At 33.0% G+C, this 19089-nt stretch overlaps 1 protein-coding gene across 1 annotated transcript; it reads left to right on the top strand.

Moving 5' to 3' along the window:
- Positions 1–4139: 4139 nt before the first annotated feature.
- On the top strand, positions 4140–18322 carry LOC107962910 (calcium uptake protein, mitochondrial). The gene is made up of 10 exons (XM_016899469.2): positions 4140–4257; positions 7469–7752; positions 7863–7925; positions 14605–14833; positions 14985–15052; positions 15636–15859; positions 15958–16041; positions 16139–16352; positions 16768–17064; positions 17499–18322. The coding sequence occupies exons 1-10, from the start codon at positions 4140–4142 to the stop codon at positions 17712–17714; spliced, it is 1797 nt and encodes a 598-aa protein (XP_016754958.2). The 3' UTR covers positions 17715–18322.
- Positions 18323–19089: the final 767 nt, after the last annotated feature.

Below are 19089 nucleotides of genomic sequence, written 5' to 3'. Positions count from 1 at the left end.
CCGACACCGGAACAAGGTACGAGGCATTACCAGACTTACATCGAATCATTCGGTCACATTTCACAACAAAAACTTGCATACAATTTAAAACTTTTATACATACATCCACATTGTCCCTTATAAGGTTCTATGGTAACTTAAAACATGCTTAAAAGGGATTCGGGACTAAACCGATAACTCGAGAAAACTTTACAAAACTTAGAAAATTTTTCCTCATTGCATGGATCACACGTCCGTGTGCCCAACCCGTGTCACTCAAACGGTCAAGAGACACGTTCATGTCTCATGTCGTGTAGATACAAGGCATACATACTGACTTCCTCACACGGCCAGACCACACGCCCGTGTATTCAGGCCGTGTTCCTTGCATGCATACGCCCGTGTTCAGGCCGTGTGCTCGGTCGTGCTAAAACTAGCTTGTATTCTGTTTGTGACGTCAGCAATCAAATAAGGGGCACACGACCAAGGCACACACCCGTGTGGCAAATAAAATTCCAAAATTAAGGTATAAAATTCCAAAATTAAGGTGCAGACTTCACATGGTCAGAGCACACACCCATGGTGCAGGCCGTGTGTGTGTGTCTACCCGTGTAGACAGCTCAAGGCTATTTTCCAAGCCAACTTGCCACTTTCAATTTATACACACAAGCACATATTCACTAGCCATTAACATGGCACATTTCAAAACATGAAATGGCTATCAAACAACCTCATTTAAGTCTAAATCATGACATTCCTATCATCAATTAAAACATGCTTCATGACCTACTAAATCAACAACTAAATCACTTACCAAAATAAACCATCACCTAGACATTATATATGCATCACATAACATGAGCCAAACTCACCATTTAAAGCCAATCAAAATGACCACAAACACACTTCATTTACAAGCCAAAATATACCATTATGACACTAGCCTAAACATGCCATATAACAATATATACATAACTTAAGAAGTACTAAAATATTGATTGATAGTGTGATGACGCTTCCAGACGGTCCTTGAATCCGAATTAGCTTCGAGAATTTGTAAAATAGTGAAAAATAAACATAGTAAGCTTTATAAGCTTAGTAAGCCATATACAAATAAATCATCTCATGCATCAATATCATTTTCATCATTTTATCAAGTTATACATAAGCACATATAAATGCATAAACAAATTCACAAACCTACTTCATGATAAACACATTCAATTCTATAATTAAATCCATCTAATATTTTCCGTTTCAATACTCAAATGAGTCTCGTATGTACCTGAGTCACTTGATTCACTTACACTTTCTTTCCCAAATTAATTTTTTCCGTTGAACCTTTTGGAATCGTTAAGGATACTCGGTAATCACTTATAGCTTGTACAATGCCATATCCTTGATATGGTCTTACATGTTAACACTTATTGATGCCACTGTCCCACACAGGGTCTTACACGAAGTGGATTAATGATGTCGATGTCCCACACATGGTATTACACGTAATCGTAATACAATACCATTGTCCCACACAGGGTCTTACATGTAATCACATCTCAATACCTAATGTCATGACATTTGTATCCTATACTATTCCTAAGGTTTGTACGGGGCTTTCGGATATCGCAACTTTGTCGATTCTTGCTCATATACAATTATTCAACATTTATGGCAATTCAAAGACAAAATAACATAAGCATTTCAATGTAACGATATTTATTTGCATATGAACTTACCTCGTACGGAATGAACGGGAACGAATGGCTATTCAACTACTTTTGATTTCCCCCGATCTAATTCTGTTTTCTTTAGTTCTTGATCTAATTACAATCAAAATTAACTTATTTAATCACTTATTCATTCAAATTCACTCAAGAACACATTAATGGGAATTTTTCATTTTAGCCCCTAAAGTTTTACATTTCTTACAATTTAGTCCTTATTTCACAAAACACAAAATATTCAAAATTCACTTTAATCCTAGCTTAGTTGATTTTCATATAGCTTCATAGCAGCCCTATAATCACATTTATTTCAAATTTTAACCACACATTTTCTACATTTCTCAATTTAATCCCTAATAGACATTTTTACCAAAAGTCACTTAACAAAACTTGTATATTAAACACCAAGCTTTCATTTTTCATCATTAAACATTCAAGAACACAAACATTCATCAATGGCATTTCACAAAATCATGGACACCCTCAAAAATTAAGACATGGGCTAGCTAGATTACAAAGCAACGATCACAAAAACGTAAAAATTATAAAAAAAAAACAAACTCAATTCATACCTCAATTTGATCATGCAAGTGCTGAAATTTTAAATACTTCAAAAGCTTATTTTCTCTTCAATATTCGGCAGAAAATAGTACAAAATGGCCTAAATTTTGTTTTTGTTTTATTTTATTAACTTTAATGCACAATTGACCTTTTTAGCCTTGACATATAACACCAAATTTCACCAACTAATGTCCATCAATGTCCACCATTAAATTTAATGGTATAATTGGCATGCAAGGACCACCACTTTAACAGCCAAGGTCAAATAGAACCTTTTGCAAATAGCATGCAACTTTCAAATTTTATGCGATTAGATCCTTTTTCGTAATTAAGCATTTAAACGTTAAAATTATCTCACGAAACTTTCACACATAGCAATTAACATGTTGTAAACACAAAAAATAATATTAAAATAAATTTTCAACCTTGAATTTGTGGTCCCGAAACCACTATTCCGACTAGGGTCTAAATTGGGCTGTTAGAACGACACTAATGACCTCGTAAATATTTACGACCTGAAACATTAGAGTTGTGGCCCCGAAACCACCATTTTCGATCATATTGAAAAAAAACTAATTAGTAAATCCTTATTTAATTAGGATTTAATTGTAATTTACCACAATCTAAATAATTACTCGTCATTTCTATTATTAGGTCATTTAAGGAGGGTCCAATTACACAATTAGTCCTTCAATTATATTAAATTTCAATTAAACAAACTTATTTTCAATTTAGCCTTAAACTAATTAGGACTAAATGAATAAAGAACCCAAAAGTTAGTGGAATGATTGACGTCCACCACTGCTTGGACTTTTTGACCATGGTTTAATCACCATTTTGGTCCCTTTACTATTTTAAATCTATAACAATTAACTTTTACCTCTTTTTCAATTTAATCCTTTTACCTTAATTAAGTAATAAATCATCAAAATTTTTGGACCAAACTTCAATTCACATATAATACAACTCTATAATATTCAATAAAAATATTTACGATCTAAAATTAAGAAAACGAGGCCCCAATACCTCATTTTTAACAACCACTTGACTTTTGGACTAATCCACTGATACTAACTATTAATTCAATTAATTAAAATTCCTCAAATGAAAATTCAATATAAAAATTATTATAGACTCGTATAATTTAAATACTAGTTATACGAACTTTCTCGTCAGTTTTGTAGTCCCAAAATCACTATTTTTGACACCACCAAAAATTAAGCTGTTACATTCCACTTGACAGTGTGGCGACACCAAACCCTTATATAAACCTCTTTCTTGGCCAAAAAAACAAAAATTTGGTTGTTTATGAGTTCCAAATAAAACGAGAGAGAAAAAGAGTTGTTAGAAATCAAGATTGCAGATCAATAATATTTGTTTTCTAGTTTAGAATTCAAGTTTTTTTTTTAAACTTCAAAAGTCAAGTTTGAATTGATAATGTTAGTTTGTAATTATTTTTATGTATTTTTATTTTATTTTACTATTATGTATGATTATGTGGCTATATATTGATAACTAATAGTATGAGATGCAAGTTATATTATATGATAAAAAGTTATTTTATTGCTTTAAAATGGTATAAAGTTGTTTTGATAGGAACTAATATATATATTTTTAATTTATTTTACATATTTAGAATCGAAGATGAATAACTAATTCTTCGTACACGTCCATTTTGATGGGGTAAGTTTTCAAACAAAAGTTGGTTGTATATTTGAATCATGCCATCAAATAGCAATAAGGTTTAACAAGAGTGTAAAATTTGATGAAATCAAACAAAAGATTAGTGCGAAAACCGCTCGACGTTGTGGGAGTAGGATGTCTATATTATTCTACAAATTTTCAGTTTCGTCAAGTCCATGCTAATATAGGGAGATGGAACTTGTAGAGGATGATAATGTGGAGATTATGATCGCATTGTATTGCTCGCCTGGTAATGTTGAGCAGGTTAAGTTGTTCGTTAAGTTAGCAGATGTTGAACTCGTACAAAGAGGTTATGAAAGCATCTGTCGATAAACAATCTTTTGTACACGTGTTTGACTTTGATATGAATGTTAAGTGGGAAGAACCATGCGATTATGGAGTGACATCAACATAGGGTGGCAATCAAAATAGTGTTCATATTGTGTACAATTACCTTAATCCAAGTCCTCATTTACAAATACATCCATTAGTGATTGGTACCAATGTAGATGGTGAAGAAGGTGTAACATCCCTAACCTATAATCGTCGGCGGAACAGGGTTAAGGAGCATTACCAGAATTTACAGATCAAATATATACATTTCATATCAGAACTCAAATCATATTCAATCATATTGTCCCTTATATAAGCCCTCGAGGCCCAAAATACGCATTAGAAACAAGTCGGGACTAAACTGGGCACTTAGATAATTTTTCGCAAAATGTCAAAATTTTTCCAAGATGCAAGGACACATGCCTGTGTGGTCAGACCAGGCCGTATGGCTCACGCGGTCAAAAGACACGCCTATATCTCATGCCGTGTGGGCATTCAAATTAGGGGCACACAACTGTGTCCCAGCCCATGTCCAAATTAAGGTGCTTGCTGACTTGGGTCACACAGCCAAGCCACGCGCCCGTGTGCTAGGCCGTGTGAAATTTTTTGGGTATTCTGTTTTACAATTTTAAAGATGCAGGGGATACACGACCAAACCACATGCCCGTACATGAGGCCGTATGTGACACACACTTGTGTCTCTGCCCATGTGGACGAAAATAGGTCATTTCCAAGGCTACTTTTCTCACCCAAATTTATCTTTCACCTACATGAACAGTTTAACACATTCACCAGACAATACAAGGCATTTAAATCAATCCAAAACGAAGTTTTAAACAAGTCATATTATCACATATACTTTAGCATTCAAATTCTACCATGATGATAAAAAAATACATATTTACTTACTTATACCAAATATACTATCTTAACTCATTCATCAACATGCCTATATGTTATCCATCATTCAACCACACCAAATATATATCAAGCATGATAAGACCACACATATGTATACATCAAAATATGTCCAACACAAGCCATTCCAATGTCTAGTCACAACCAAACACATTCATACCATCATTGGCCAAATTTAGCCTATACATGCCATTATAACCCAAAATTTAACTTGTTACATATACCGAACTGAGTTGATGGTGTGAGATATCTCCGCCAAGCTTCCAACCCAATCAGCTTCCGAAGTACTATAAAACAGAGGAAATAAAACAAAGTAAGCATTTAATGCTTAGTAAGTTTGTATAACAGAAAATTAATTTACCATTCATTTACATTTAAGGTAAGCATACAAAAAATACATCCAAAGGAAATTGGCTAGTAGCTTAAACACATAACTTCATAAAAAATGTTAGTTATTTATTTCACATGAATATCAAGAAACATCTATGAGCTCATCAAATATCAAATTTCCATGTATTTCGAGTATATACGGATAATGATTCATTTCGAATTCATATATTTTCTCATGTCAAGATTTTGCCTGTTGAATCATTTGAAATGTCGATGGATACATGGGTAGTACACAAAAAGTGAAAAAATCTGTAATTCGTCAATTCATATTCGGGATTGCTCATACGAGCACATAAACGAGAAGCTCTTTTGAGCCATATAACAGGAAGCTCACGTGAGCCATGTAACGAGAAGCTCTGGAGAGCCATTAACGAGAAGCTCATACGAGCCAATATCGAGAAGTTCAAGCAAGCCAATATCGGGAAGCTCTAGAGAGCCATTAATCGGGAAGCTCATGAAAAAGCCTTTAATCAAAAAGCTCCAAAGAGCCATATATCGGGATGCTCGTAAGAGCTGTGGTGTGTCTACAACACATATAGGATCACAACCAATCGGGATATTCTGAAGAGCTATTAATGGGAAGCTTGCAAAAACTATATACTAGGAAGCTCATGAGAGCTAATAATGAGACGCTCTTTTGAGCTGTTGTGTGTCCGCAACACATGCAAGTCCACAACCAATTCGGGAATCCTATTTCCATCGAATTTCACGTATTCAAACGGGACTTAATACTTGTCGATCATCGTTGGATATATAATTAATTTCATACATGGAAATTACACAAGTCACATACATAACATTCAATTCAAACATATAAATATACAATTTAGTTACACAAACTTACCTCGACAAGTGTTCGTGTAAGCAAAATCTACTAATCTAATACTTTTTCTTTTCCTTGATCTAACTCCGTATTCGGTTTATCTGGATCTATATGAATGAATTTAACATCGATTTAATACAATTCATACTCAATTCAATCCAATACACATCTTTGGAAAAATTAACATTTTGCCCTTATACTTTTAACTAATTATGATTTCGTCCCTAGGTTCGGAAAATGAAATTCATGCAATTTAATCCTTATTCTAAGCCTAGCCAATTTTTACATATAACATTAGTAGCCCATGTATTTCACAAAATTTAGAAATTTTCCATGAATTTTACATCTTTTCAATTTAGTCCCTAAACCATAATTGCATCAAATTTCTCTTTACAAAAGTTGTTTATTATCAACTACCTTTCATTTTCTATCATAAAACTTCATAATTCATGTATCCTCATCCATGGAAAAACCCTAACACTTTGATAACTTTACAAATTAATCCCCGAGATAGCTAGATTAAGTTATTATGATCTTGGAAATATAAAAATTATTAAAAACGGGGCAAGAAAACATACCTCATTAAGCCAAATATGTTTTGCTAGAACTTGAAACCATAGTTAGGGTTTCCATGTCTTTTATTTTTGGAAAGATGATAATATGATGATATTTTGTTTTATTTTATTATTTATCATCTTTTATTATTTCACTTTCCAATTTAGTCATTTTCTTTAATGAATTTTCCAATGATGACTAATAATGTTTATCTACTAACTCCATTAAATGGTTTATTTGCCATATAAGGACCTCAAATTTTGAATTCCATAGCTATTTGATACCTATAGCTACTAGAACTTAACTTTTGCATTTTATGCAATTTGGTCCTTTCCATCTAATTAGACATGTCACCGATAAAATTTCTTTATGAAATTTTCATACAATATTTCAATCATAATGCAGACCATAAAATAATATTAAAATAATTTTTCTTCCGAACTCATATTTGTGGTCCCGAGACCACTATTCCGATTTCATTGAAAACGGGCTGTTACAAAAGGACCTTATAATGATGGTGATTCTGATCACCAAGGTGAAGATTTTAGTGATCCTGATCTCAATGAGGTCCCGAATGATATTGATGATAAAGGTATAGGCGATGATGATAATGCATATGCCTATTCGCTTGGAAACTCGACTTGTAACATTATTATAGAGAATGATCTTTCAGCTTATGTGTTGAGTGTAGATCCCGATGCTATGCATGTATCTAAGTTTCCTGAGTACCCAAATATAATACCTTCTCACAGGTTGACCCCAGATTCTGAATTAGAAGAGTTGGTTGTAGGTCAACAATTCTCAAACAAGGAGGAATGTATATTTTCCATAAAGAAGTATAACGTGAAAGTGTCAGTAGAATACAAAGTTGTTGTATTTAAACTGACATTATATAGTGGGGAAAGTTGGAGGTTTACAGAAAGTTACAACTGGTGGGTATGAGCTGCATTGATGTAGAGGTAGCAATTTTAGGAGATTTGAAAATATGTAAGGCCTCACACATGCACTGTTTCACATATGACGCAAGATCATGGGAAACTTGGTGAAAGGCATGCTTACCATTTCTGTATCGGTCCTAATTATTGGCATGTAATCTCAATTTCAGTACAAGGTACCATATAAGAAAGCATGGTAGGCTAAACATATGGCGATGGAATAATTTTACGAAGATTGTGATGCTTCGTACAATGAAATTCATGGGTGGTTAGCCGTGATACAAGAGTATGTGCCAAGGGCTATGGTTGACTGGCAAAATGTGCCAAGGGCTATGGTTGACTTGCAAACACTGCCTATTTACGGACTGAATAACTAACTAAATCTAAGGAAAAAAATTTTCCACCGCTTGTTCTAGACTTTCAATCCATGTGTTAGGGCCTTTCCCCACTTTAAGTCACTTGTGCAAGTTGATAGAACGTAGTTGTATAGGAAATATACACAAATCCTCCTTATTGTGACTGCACAAGATGGTAACTGGAACATACTACCGATAGCCTTCATCATTGTGAAGGTTGAGAACATGGAATCATGGCAATTTTTCTTGACGAACTTGCGGAGGCATTGTAACACTCTGATACTCAACTCGATCGTCGGTTTGAGCTACAGGATGCTATATTCGTTGTCGGAGCAACTTCAAATAATTATATTCAATTTTGAACCATTAAACATCCAAATATGAGTAATACACATGTATAGTATGATATGTAATCATTTTTGGGTCTTATACGAGCTTACGAAAGCTCTATTACTAACTCGAGGTCAAATTAGGACCAAATCATAAAAAATTAAAAATATTGGGTTGACGTCACGATTTCAGGGGTTCCTCATCATGACATAACTCATTGAATAGGTCTCATAGCGACATTAAGAGTATGTTGTCGCAACACGACTCTTTGTTTTAAAAATGGCCAAAATGGCACCAACTTGTATTACCTAATAATTCGTTTCCATCAACACCAACTTCAATTTTAACCAAAAAGTCATTTCCAATATATATTACCAACATATTTCACCATTCACATATTCATTTGTAATTCATATTTATACATACCATGTTTGACACTTATGCAATTTCAAAACATTATCAAATGGACATATATATTTGAGTATGATCACAAGTAGTTCATATGCTCATATAAAGCATTTAATTGTCAAATTCACCCACAAAATCCAACCATTTGACCATTTCTAATTCGCTAATCTAAATTCTAACATGATATACCATACAATATGCAAAAATCAACTCAACCTAGGTACATGCCATATAACGAACAAAAAGAGACTATACAAACATTATTGAGTCAAAGATCGCCTCTTGGATGCTAGAATCACTTCTCGTAACCTCAAGATGAACCTAAACTTGTGTATAGAAAAACAAATGGTACGCTAAGTGATAATGTTTAGTGGTATTTTCATGATTCAAATCAATATAATATGAATTCAATCAATTGCACACATTCAACCTCAAATTCTAATATCAATCAATTCATACACAATTCATGGTAATCCTCAATCATATATCAACATATATATGCCATAAAGTGTACCAACTATGTCAAATAGATTAATTATACATTGCCTTAATTAAGAAACTATATAAGCGTATCATATCAATGTCATTAGTGTTCATATTTCCTTTCAATATAACACATTCAATCATATCCTTTTTTCATTTTTGAATCGAATCAATTCATTCGTTAGCTTTCCAAATCGACCCTCAAGTTTGTTTAATCTATTCGTATGGTCTTTCACATGCTTCCGGTAATCATATATCATATATATGTACCTGTAGTATAATTTCATAACATTGAATCATTTCGAGTATCATTTAACCAATTCAAAATTTATATCCCCTATTAATATGAATCAGACCTGAACAGATACATGGATCCCAACCAACACACTAATTTGACATCCAGTGTCTCAATGAAATGTCTGAAGTAAATAGATTGGGCCTGGTGCATATCGGTATAACAGAAGTAAAAGTTGTGTCCAACACTCATCGGAACATTTGAAGGAAAATGCGCTTATCGCTTATTGACATATAGTTGAAGTAACATGAACTCTATCAATCTTATGGCATACCAACTATATCTAAATTTGCCTGAGCAGTTAATAGGGTTACCAGTTGTCTATTTTTATTATATAATTAGCATAGCATGTTTCAACTCAATTCCAAGCCAATATCATATATCTATTAGGTCACAATATATTCAATTCTATTCAATTTAGTCATTTATCTCGATATTCAATCTCAATTATAACAATTCAACTCAAATAACCACCTCAATGCCACATTATGCAAAATATCACAAATATGCAATAACTAAATTGATCCCAAATTATAGAAATACAAAACGAGTTCATGCATAATTCATCATCAGCTCTCGCATTTTCTTTCCCTCTAAACGGCCTAACATCGTCTTTTGCGAAGAATAACAATTCAATAAATAAACAACATCAAACTCCATTCAATTCTCATTCAATTACAAAACCAAACATAATTTTTTAATTTATTCAATTTAGTCCCTAAACTCGGACAATCATAACTTTCAATCTAGAGCTTTAGATTAAAATTAGATTTCACATATACTCATTAGGGACCTTCTACTTTCTATTCCTACCCAAATTTCATAACAATTTTTTTATTTTATTCAATTTAATACCTAATGTACGAAACTAACAATTAAGCTTTACAATTTAGTCTTTTTCATAAACTAAGTTTAATTTCTATCAATTTTACACCTAATTCTTCAATAAATTAACAATGACAACTTTCTAAAACTTTAACAGTTTTACAAATTAGGACATGGGCTAGTAAATCAAGCACTCATAATTCAATTTCCATAATAATCAAATAAAAATGGTTAGGGACTTACTTGATATTAGATGGTTTAATGTTGCCTAAAGATTTTCCTTTTATTTTCTTTCTTTGCTTTGATGAATTGGGGGAAGAAGAGGAAGATTTTTCATCTTTCTTTCCACTTTAGTTGGTATTTTTACTATGTTTAAATTTAATTAATCATAATTAACCAATTTGATCATGTTTTAGTTAATTAACCTTTAATTACTTAAGTTTCATCATTACCATCCACCAACACCTATTTAAAACGGTTTATTAACCATTTTTTTACTTTGGATAATTGTTGTCTAAGTCCCCAATCATTTTTCTAATTAAAATCTATAGCGATTAAATTTTTACAATTTAGTCTCTGGATCCTAATTAACTATAATTTCGGCTTAATTAATTAATTGAATTTCAATTCATGTATACACTAACTCTGTAAATATCTCTATTTAATATTTATGAACTTGGTTTATAAAAATGGAGTTTTGAAATCGTATTTTTCGACACCACTGGAAATCGGGTCATTACAGGCATGTTGTTAGACAAGGTAACATTTGCATTATTTTCGATTGATCGAAGGGGCTAATTGTTGTCATTAGGAATTCTGGTGTTCCGTGAAGATCCGTGTACTACATCCACCACCTTGCGATTAACTTTCACATAGAATTAAAAAATATAGATTGGGGTAAACAAGTCAAGAACATGGGTAATTCAATAGTCATATTTTTTTTTATATTTTGAATACATTTAGAAACTCAAACTAATGATAACATGTCTTATGAAAATACGTACACAAGTTACGAGGGCGTGAAATCCCCCATACAAGAGTCTAATCGATGCCTTTTATGCATCCAGGCATTCTACATTACAATCCATTGTTAATGCTCCAATGTTTAATTCTTTGCGTTTTTTCCTCTCTTATTAGTGTCGTGAACATTGTTAAAGTTGATTGGAACATTTGGAACGTCTTGTTTACACCCGAATTGTTGCAAAACTTGGTCCTCGTTGTACCATTCAACGGTTGAAAATTCAGAATGGGTGGGTTAATGCACCACACATATGGATGGTGGTAAATCAACTAGAGAATACACCTGCAATGTCTGACACAACATATGACATCCACACAAACTGCAAAATTAATAACATGATTATAGTGACATGAGTAAAATAACATAACTAAAATAATCATAAGATATGAATATAATTTTATTTTGAAAAAAAATTTCCTCCTCCTCGGCGTATGCCTCAGCCATTTGTTTGTACACAATGAGGGTTTCTGACTTCCTAATTCCTGGACAAGTACACAATTAGATAATATTTTCATAAAAAAAATATTTCTTATTTGATGTTTTACATTTTTTTACCTATTTACAAGTGGGGAAATATATTATTGGTGACTCAATGATATGCCAAAAATGTCATCCTGTACAGTGCCCAAGATTGCAAAAGTAAGAGGCACTTGCCTATCTCTTGTGTATCGTGATTTGTCGTTCGACAAAACTTATCGTACAACATTACTAATGCTGTTGAACCTTAACTGTACAAACGGGCAACTTGAAAATTAGCCAACAAAGGCAAGTACATCAGGTGGAATTTATTATTACATGTGTTTAGCATGAGTACCCCCTATTAGCTCTAGTATATACGCCTAAGCAACGTACATCTTCTTCCACTCAGAGACACTGCTCGGTAAAGTTTCAAAATTTTGCTTTAGCCAGTAAAATTTTAAATTGGTAAACTTAACATCACTATCACAAATTGATCCAAGCCACTTAGGTTCGATCACTTTACTTGAACTAGTAACCACAGTACTGTCAACTGGGAGTCCTAGTTGCAATGCAACATATTTTAAAGTGATGGTGCACTCCCCACATGGCAAATGAAATGTGTAGGTCTTTAGGCGCCACCTCTCAATCAAGAGGATATCAAGTTGGCCCTAAGATCAAACATCCTAATAAATGATGTCGTTCCAAATCTCACGACATCCAAATAGGAAAAAATACTTTCATCCGACAAGTAGCTTGGATCATGGGCACACTTCTCTCAAGACGCGGTACTCACTTTATCTATAACAAATTACCATTTTAGTTAAATATGCTAATTAAAAAAATAATGACATGCAAATTTATAAAATACCTATAAATAACAAGTAGCATTTTTTTTACTGGGACATTAGTTATTATGGCAGTGTGATTGGTTGCTGTAATCAATGAACCAATTTCTGTATCTGCACAAACAAAATTGAATAAATATATCATTATAAAACAATAATATTTACCACAACCCATTTTCGTAAATAATTTTATTTTTATTTTATTTAATTGAAAATATCTACTTATTAATATTAATGGCCAACTAAACAAAAAATATAAACATAAGTATCTTTATTAAAAATATATGTATAAACATATAAAATATTAACAATAATAAAAAATATATAGAAACAACTTTTTTTCTCCCAAAATTCCGGCATAAACAACTTTTTTTTCTTCTCCCAAAACTCCAATAAAAATAAAATTTTTTTCCAAAGCTTTAACAAAATCAGTAACACACAAAAATTCTCCCCTTACTTTGTTGTTTCCAGTTGGAAGGTGGGGGGACCGTTTATTACATAGAAGAAACAAAAAAAAAAAAAAGAAAAAGAAGAAGAAAAAGAAGGTTGGGGGTGAGTCGTCACCGATTGGTCATGTTGGACGGCAAGGTGTTAGGTTGGTGCCGCTTGATTCAATTTTTTTTTTTCTATTATTTTAAAAAAACACATCGATACCTCCAATGTGACATGTAACACCACAACAAAAAATATTTTATTCATCTTTATTTTTGGTTCTATAATCACTGACAATACATATATTCTTTAAAAATTCTTACTGATGTCGCTAATGTGTTAGGCGACACTACTTAAAATATTATTTTTTCCCAACATCATGATTAGTTGATGATTGTGGGAAATTTTAGGATGGTGCCGCCTGATAACTTGACGACACCTTGTTTTACGGTAGAAATCGACCTATTTTTACAATTAATTTGCATGTTATACCATTTTCATATTTATTTATATTATTTTTGTAAAAAAAAACCTTTTATAATGCAATTTTTAATCCATAAATTTGGTAAAAAAAATTAAACTTGGTCTTTAAGTTAAAACGATAACTTTTTTTTTTAATTTTAGTCTTGATGAAGCAGTATTTTGATATTATGTTATATCATAATTTAATTTTTTATTAAAAATATAATATGTCATGTTATCATCTAAAATTTTTTATTAAAAATATATTTTATTTAGGTAATAATATAGTTTGACAAAAATTGAAAAAAATTATAAAAAAAAAGAGCAAGTTTTCAAGTTGATGGAATAAAATTTTTGTTACTTTTTTTAAAGTGAATTAGAGATTGACTAGCATAGGTCGGGCGCGAGATGAAGTTCCCCTGGATCTTAGCTCCAACAGTAATAATTAAAATTATTTCGACTTCGAATCTTGGATCCAATTTTTTGATTGCCTCCTCAACTCTTCTTTTCTTCCCCTAAAATCGAAATCCCAAGAAATCCTTCCATCTTTTTCTCACTGCTGATGCCAAGCCATTCATTGCATTGAAGAATTTTGATTGTATTTTAAGAACACCTTTCCCTTTTCCCTCTTCCCTCGTCCACCGTCAACTATGGCTTCCTTAACCTCTCTCAAAAGATCCTCACCCTCCATCCTCCATCTCTCCTCCATCCATCAACGCCTCCAAATCCGCCAATTCTCGTCGCTGCCGCTCATCAACGCTTCAAACATCCAGTCTAATAACAAAAGGATTCCATTGCCAGCTCCTTCCTCAAATGGATCGCGGTCGGTTCGAGTTTCGGCTTGGTTTGCTGGTACTCGATTTCAGCTTCGGATTGGAGTACTGGTTTTTTTACTGAGCAGTTTTTGCCTTTCGCTGATTGGTCAACGGAAACTGCTGAATCCGCCGTTGATGGCTCGAAGAACGCATTTCGTAAACTAGCGCTCCCTGATTATAGCTCTAAGTTCATCTTTGGAGGTTATTAACCTGTTCTTCTAATTTCTCTCTCTCTCTCTCTCTCTCTCTCTCTCTCTCTCTCTCTCTCTCTCTCTCTCTCTTTTAATTGATAGCAGAATATTCGGCGGCGATTTTGCGTTAAGGCTTGTTTTGTTTTGTTTTTACAATGCAGAGGAGTATAGACGGAAGGTTTTCTTCAACTACGAGAAACGGTTGAGATTGCGGAGTCCACCGGAGAAGGTAAATTGTTGAATTACGTGTGCTGAGTATTGATTGTTGGAATAATTTATAAAAACAATTTAATCCTCCCAAAATATAACTGCTAAGAAGTCGATTCGATTTTATCTGGTCAAATTATATACTTGAATGGAGTTTAAAATTTAGTCTTTTTAGTTAAATTTTAAAAACTAAATCGTTCCACTTTTTGTTTAAAAATTTTAATATATCCATGAAATCATACCAATACCTGATAATAAGCAAATTTTGATAGAAAATACCAATGGTCTCCATGTTTAGAATTTTAAATCAAGGAAATAAACGTATTTAACTTTTATTTTTTTGAAATAGTGGGATTAATTCTCACATTTTACCGAAGTACAGGGATTGACTGACATTTTGACCCTTTTTTGGTTTGTTGCCTTTAGATTCTAAAGAAGTGAAGTCGCTGATGTTTGTTGTTTAGTCCTTTTTGCATAATTTACTCTCTGCAACTTTTTGGACTGAGTTACCTAATTTTAGTTTGTCGTAATATGTATCTTATGAATATTTTGTTGTTTACCCTCTGTCAGGCACTCAGGACTTCATAGTATCTCTATGCTTGCAGGTTTTTGAGTATTTTGCCTCTTTTCAAACCCCGGAAGGAGAGTTACTCATGAGACCGGCTGATCTAATGCGGGCCATTGTTCCTGTTTTTCCTCCTTCTGAATCCCACCTTGTTAGAGATGGATATTTGAGTGGGGAAAGGAGTCCGGGCGAGTTACGGTGTGATCCTTCAGAACTTTTTATGCTTTTTGATATGGACACTGATGGACTTATATCTTTCAAAGAGTAAGCTGCCTATATCACACAATTTAGTTGGACTGTTTGTATGCTTTTTCTTCTTTATATTTGGAAGATACAAACATTACATAGTTTCTTTGGAACAGGTATATCTTTTTCGTAACATTACTGAGCATCCCCGAGTCAAGCTTCTCCATAGCGTTCAAAATGTTTGATGTGGACAACAATGAGTTTGTATTTCTATATCTATTTGACTACAATTTTGAACTAGCTGTATCATTTTTATATGAACAAATTAATAATTTGGACTTAAATATCTCTATATAGGGAGATCGATAAAGAAGAATTTAAGAAAGTGATGGCTTTGATGCGAGCTAATAACAGACAAGGGGCAGTCCACAGGGATGGACTTCGCACTGGGTTAAAAGTTACTGGTTCTGTGGAGGATGGAGGTCTAGTGGAGTACTTCTTCGGAAAAGACGGAAAGGCACGCCTTCAACATGATAAATTCATTGAATTCATGCGAAAGTTGCAGGATGAGGTGAGCCCCTTTCTTCCCAGTCCATGAAAATTGAAGCCATTTTCTTAACTGTCTGTGCATGATAATTCTATATATAACAGTGTAATTTTGAAAATAATCCTTAGGATTCATGGATGGTTCAAGGTATTCTTGGCATGAGACCTATAGTCCATTGCCTACCAGCTTGAGTGATAGGTGTTAAGACTGAGCCAAAAATTATCTTTTGATTTGGTGGTTGGAGGAGTTGATTTTTTTTTTTATCAAAATGAAGGGTATTCTTTAACTTGTAGAATTCTTGTAATGCATGGAAAATTGCACTGAATTTCTGCTCTTATCTCAGAGCTTTCGCCTTTCTACATTTTTTTTTTCTTTTGTTTCTCCCCCACACCAAAAAATTTTGATGATTGTTGTAGTTAATATTTATTGTATATTGTAGATTCTGAGATTGGAGTTTGATCACTATGACTACAAAGTCCGAGGAAGCATATCAGCCAAGGATTTTGCTTTATCCATGGTTGCTTCTGCTGATATGAGTCATTTAGACAGGTTGCTTGAGCGGGTTGATGAATTAAACAATGAACCTCATCTTAGGGAGATTCGAATCAACTTGGATGAATTCAAACATTTTGCTGAGCTACGTAGAAAACTACAGCCATTTTCTTTGGCTCTTTTTAGTTATGGAAAAATTAATGGTCTACTAACAAAGGATGACTTCAAACGAGCAGCGTATCACGTAAGTATTGTGTTGTTTATGATTCATGTTTACGTTTGCGACCGGTATAACTTACCAATAGAAACTTATCAAATTTTCAAAAGGTGATTGAAGTAATGGTAATTTTGCTTTTCTGAACAGATGACATAACGACTTGATAGCGGTTAATTTCCCATGCTAACAAAATCTATCTGTCAACAACTGTTTTCTGATATGCATCAATGCCTTTTATCTCTGTCCGATTACATGATTGCATTGTTTACAACATCTGGGTGGCAAATTACTCGTACAACATTTAGATTTGCATGCATGCTTTAAATTCAGTTTATATATGATTTCAGGTACTTACCCTTGCCATTTGGCTTTGAACTTTGGTGATCTGCCATGAATTATAATTGCCAAATACCAGACTTTTCACTGGAAACATCATGATGAACTTATCTGTGCATATACAGGTCTGTGGTATATCACTTACGGACAATATTGTTGAGATCATCTTCCATGTGTTCGACACCAATCGTGATGGGCATTTAAGCTCTGATGAGTTCGTTAGAGTTCTACTTAAACGAGAACGGGATATTGCTCAACCTGTGGAGTCAGGAATCTTTGGACTTTTATCTTGCTGCTGGCATTGCTCAAATAATAGCTCCATTGGGCGGGTGATCACATAATCTTTCTTCGCATAGGAGTTCCATCAACCTACAGACTTGACATCTTTCCAAAAGGTTGAAGCTGTTTTCGGCTGGACCTATATTGCAGCTATAGAACCCGCTCGTGAATTGAAGCTGGGAAATTAGCCACCACTTAACTTATCAACGCACTATAAGTTAATCAACCTTGTGGCTGTACCTGATCTAGTAAATGCGCTGCGTTGTTTCTTAACTTATCCGGCCATCTGAGTACATCTGCATTAAGATTTAGTCATCGGTATATCTTGACATCAGAAGCTGTTGGGAATCGTGGTAAGAACTTAGTTCAAATTGAGGTTTATGATCTACATTGCTGGATAGACTTTGTCCAACCAATTCAACTGGTATCGAAGAAAGATTGAATTGATGCAATATCCGTTGAACCAATAAAAAGCCGATTGAATCGGGCAAAAAATTTGAAAAAAAATAAAAATCATTTGGACTGATTTTAAGTTAGTTTAAATATTTAATTTTGTTGCTTTAGTTTATAAAATGAATTTTCATGTTTCTATTATTATTTATTTGTGTTTGTCTTATTTTTTCTGTTGAACTGGTTGAATCCGAAATAAATAAACTAATCGGTTTAACTACTGATACAATTCTTGCAAACATTGATTGTAAGAGGGAAACATTCATTTTAGGCCTATTTCATGTCATATATTTCAATTTACTTCATGGGAAATTGGTATTTGATTTATATCTATAATAAAAGTTAATACTCTAATTGAAAGTAACTCTAATTGAAAGTAATGTCATTGTGGAAATCAAATTTATTTTTAACGTTAGAATTGAATTATAAATTTTTTATGAGTTAAAAGTGTAATTTTATGATTGTATTCCCTTATAATTTTAATTTTTTTAAAGGATTAAATTGAAAGTTTATCATTTCAAGAGTAAGCCACCTTAATTCAAATAAATGACAAATAAGAAAAAACAATTTTATTAGCTCGATCAATCTAACTGAAATTGCCAAGAGGGTGAATTGAAAATTTTGGTGGAAGTAAAGAAAAAGTATGAAATAATGAACACAAAGATTTAAAGAGGTTTGGCCTAATTGACTACTCTACTATCTTAGTTTTTCACAGTTAAATATTTTCTCAAATTCACTAATTTGTTAGCTCACAAATGTGTACAAGAAAAGTATGAAAGAATTGAGCACTAAAGTTGAATTGATTGATCTTTAGACTTGATTATATCTCTTGTTGTTGTAGGATCATCAGAAGCTAGTATTTATACCTTCTAATTCATTTCCAACCGTTGTGGTTGTTGAGAGAATAAATAAAGTCGTTGGGATGGAAATACCAGAACATGAAATTCACCTACAACAAAAAGTATCGATACTTTTTGTATAAGTATC

The sequence above is a fragment of the Gossypium hirsutum genome, chromosome A06 (genome assembly GCF_007990345.1).
Source record: "Gossypium hirsutum isolate 1008001.06 chromosome A06, Gossypium_hirsutum_v2.1, whole genome shotgun sequence".
NCBI lineage: Eukaryota > Viridiplantae > Streptophyta > Magnoliopsida > Malvales > Malvaceae > Gossypium > Gossypium hirsutum.
Note: the sequence above shows the minus strand (reverse complement) of the source record. Positions and strands in the feature narration are given on the sequence as shown.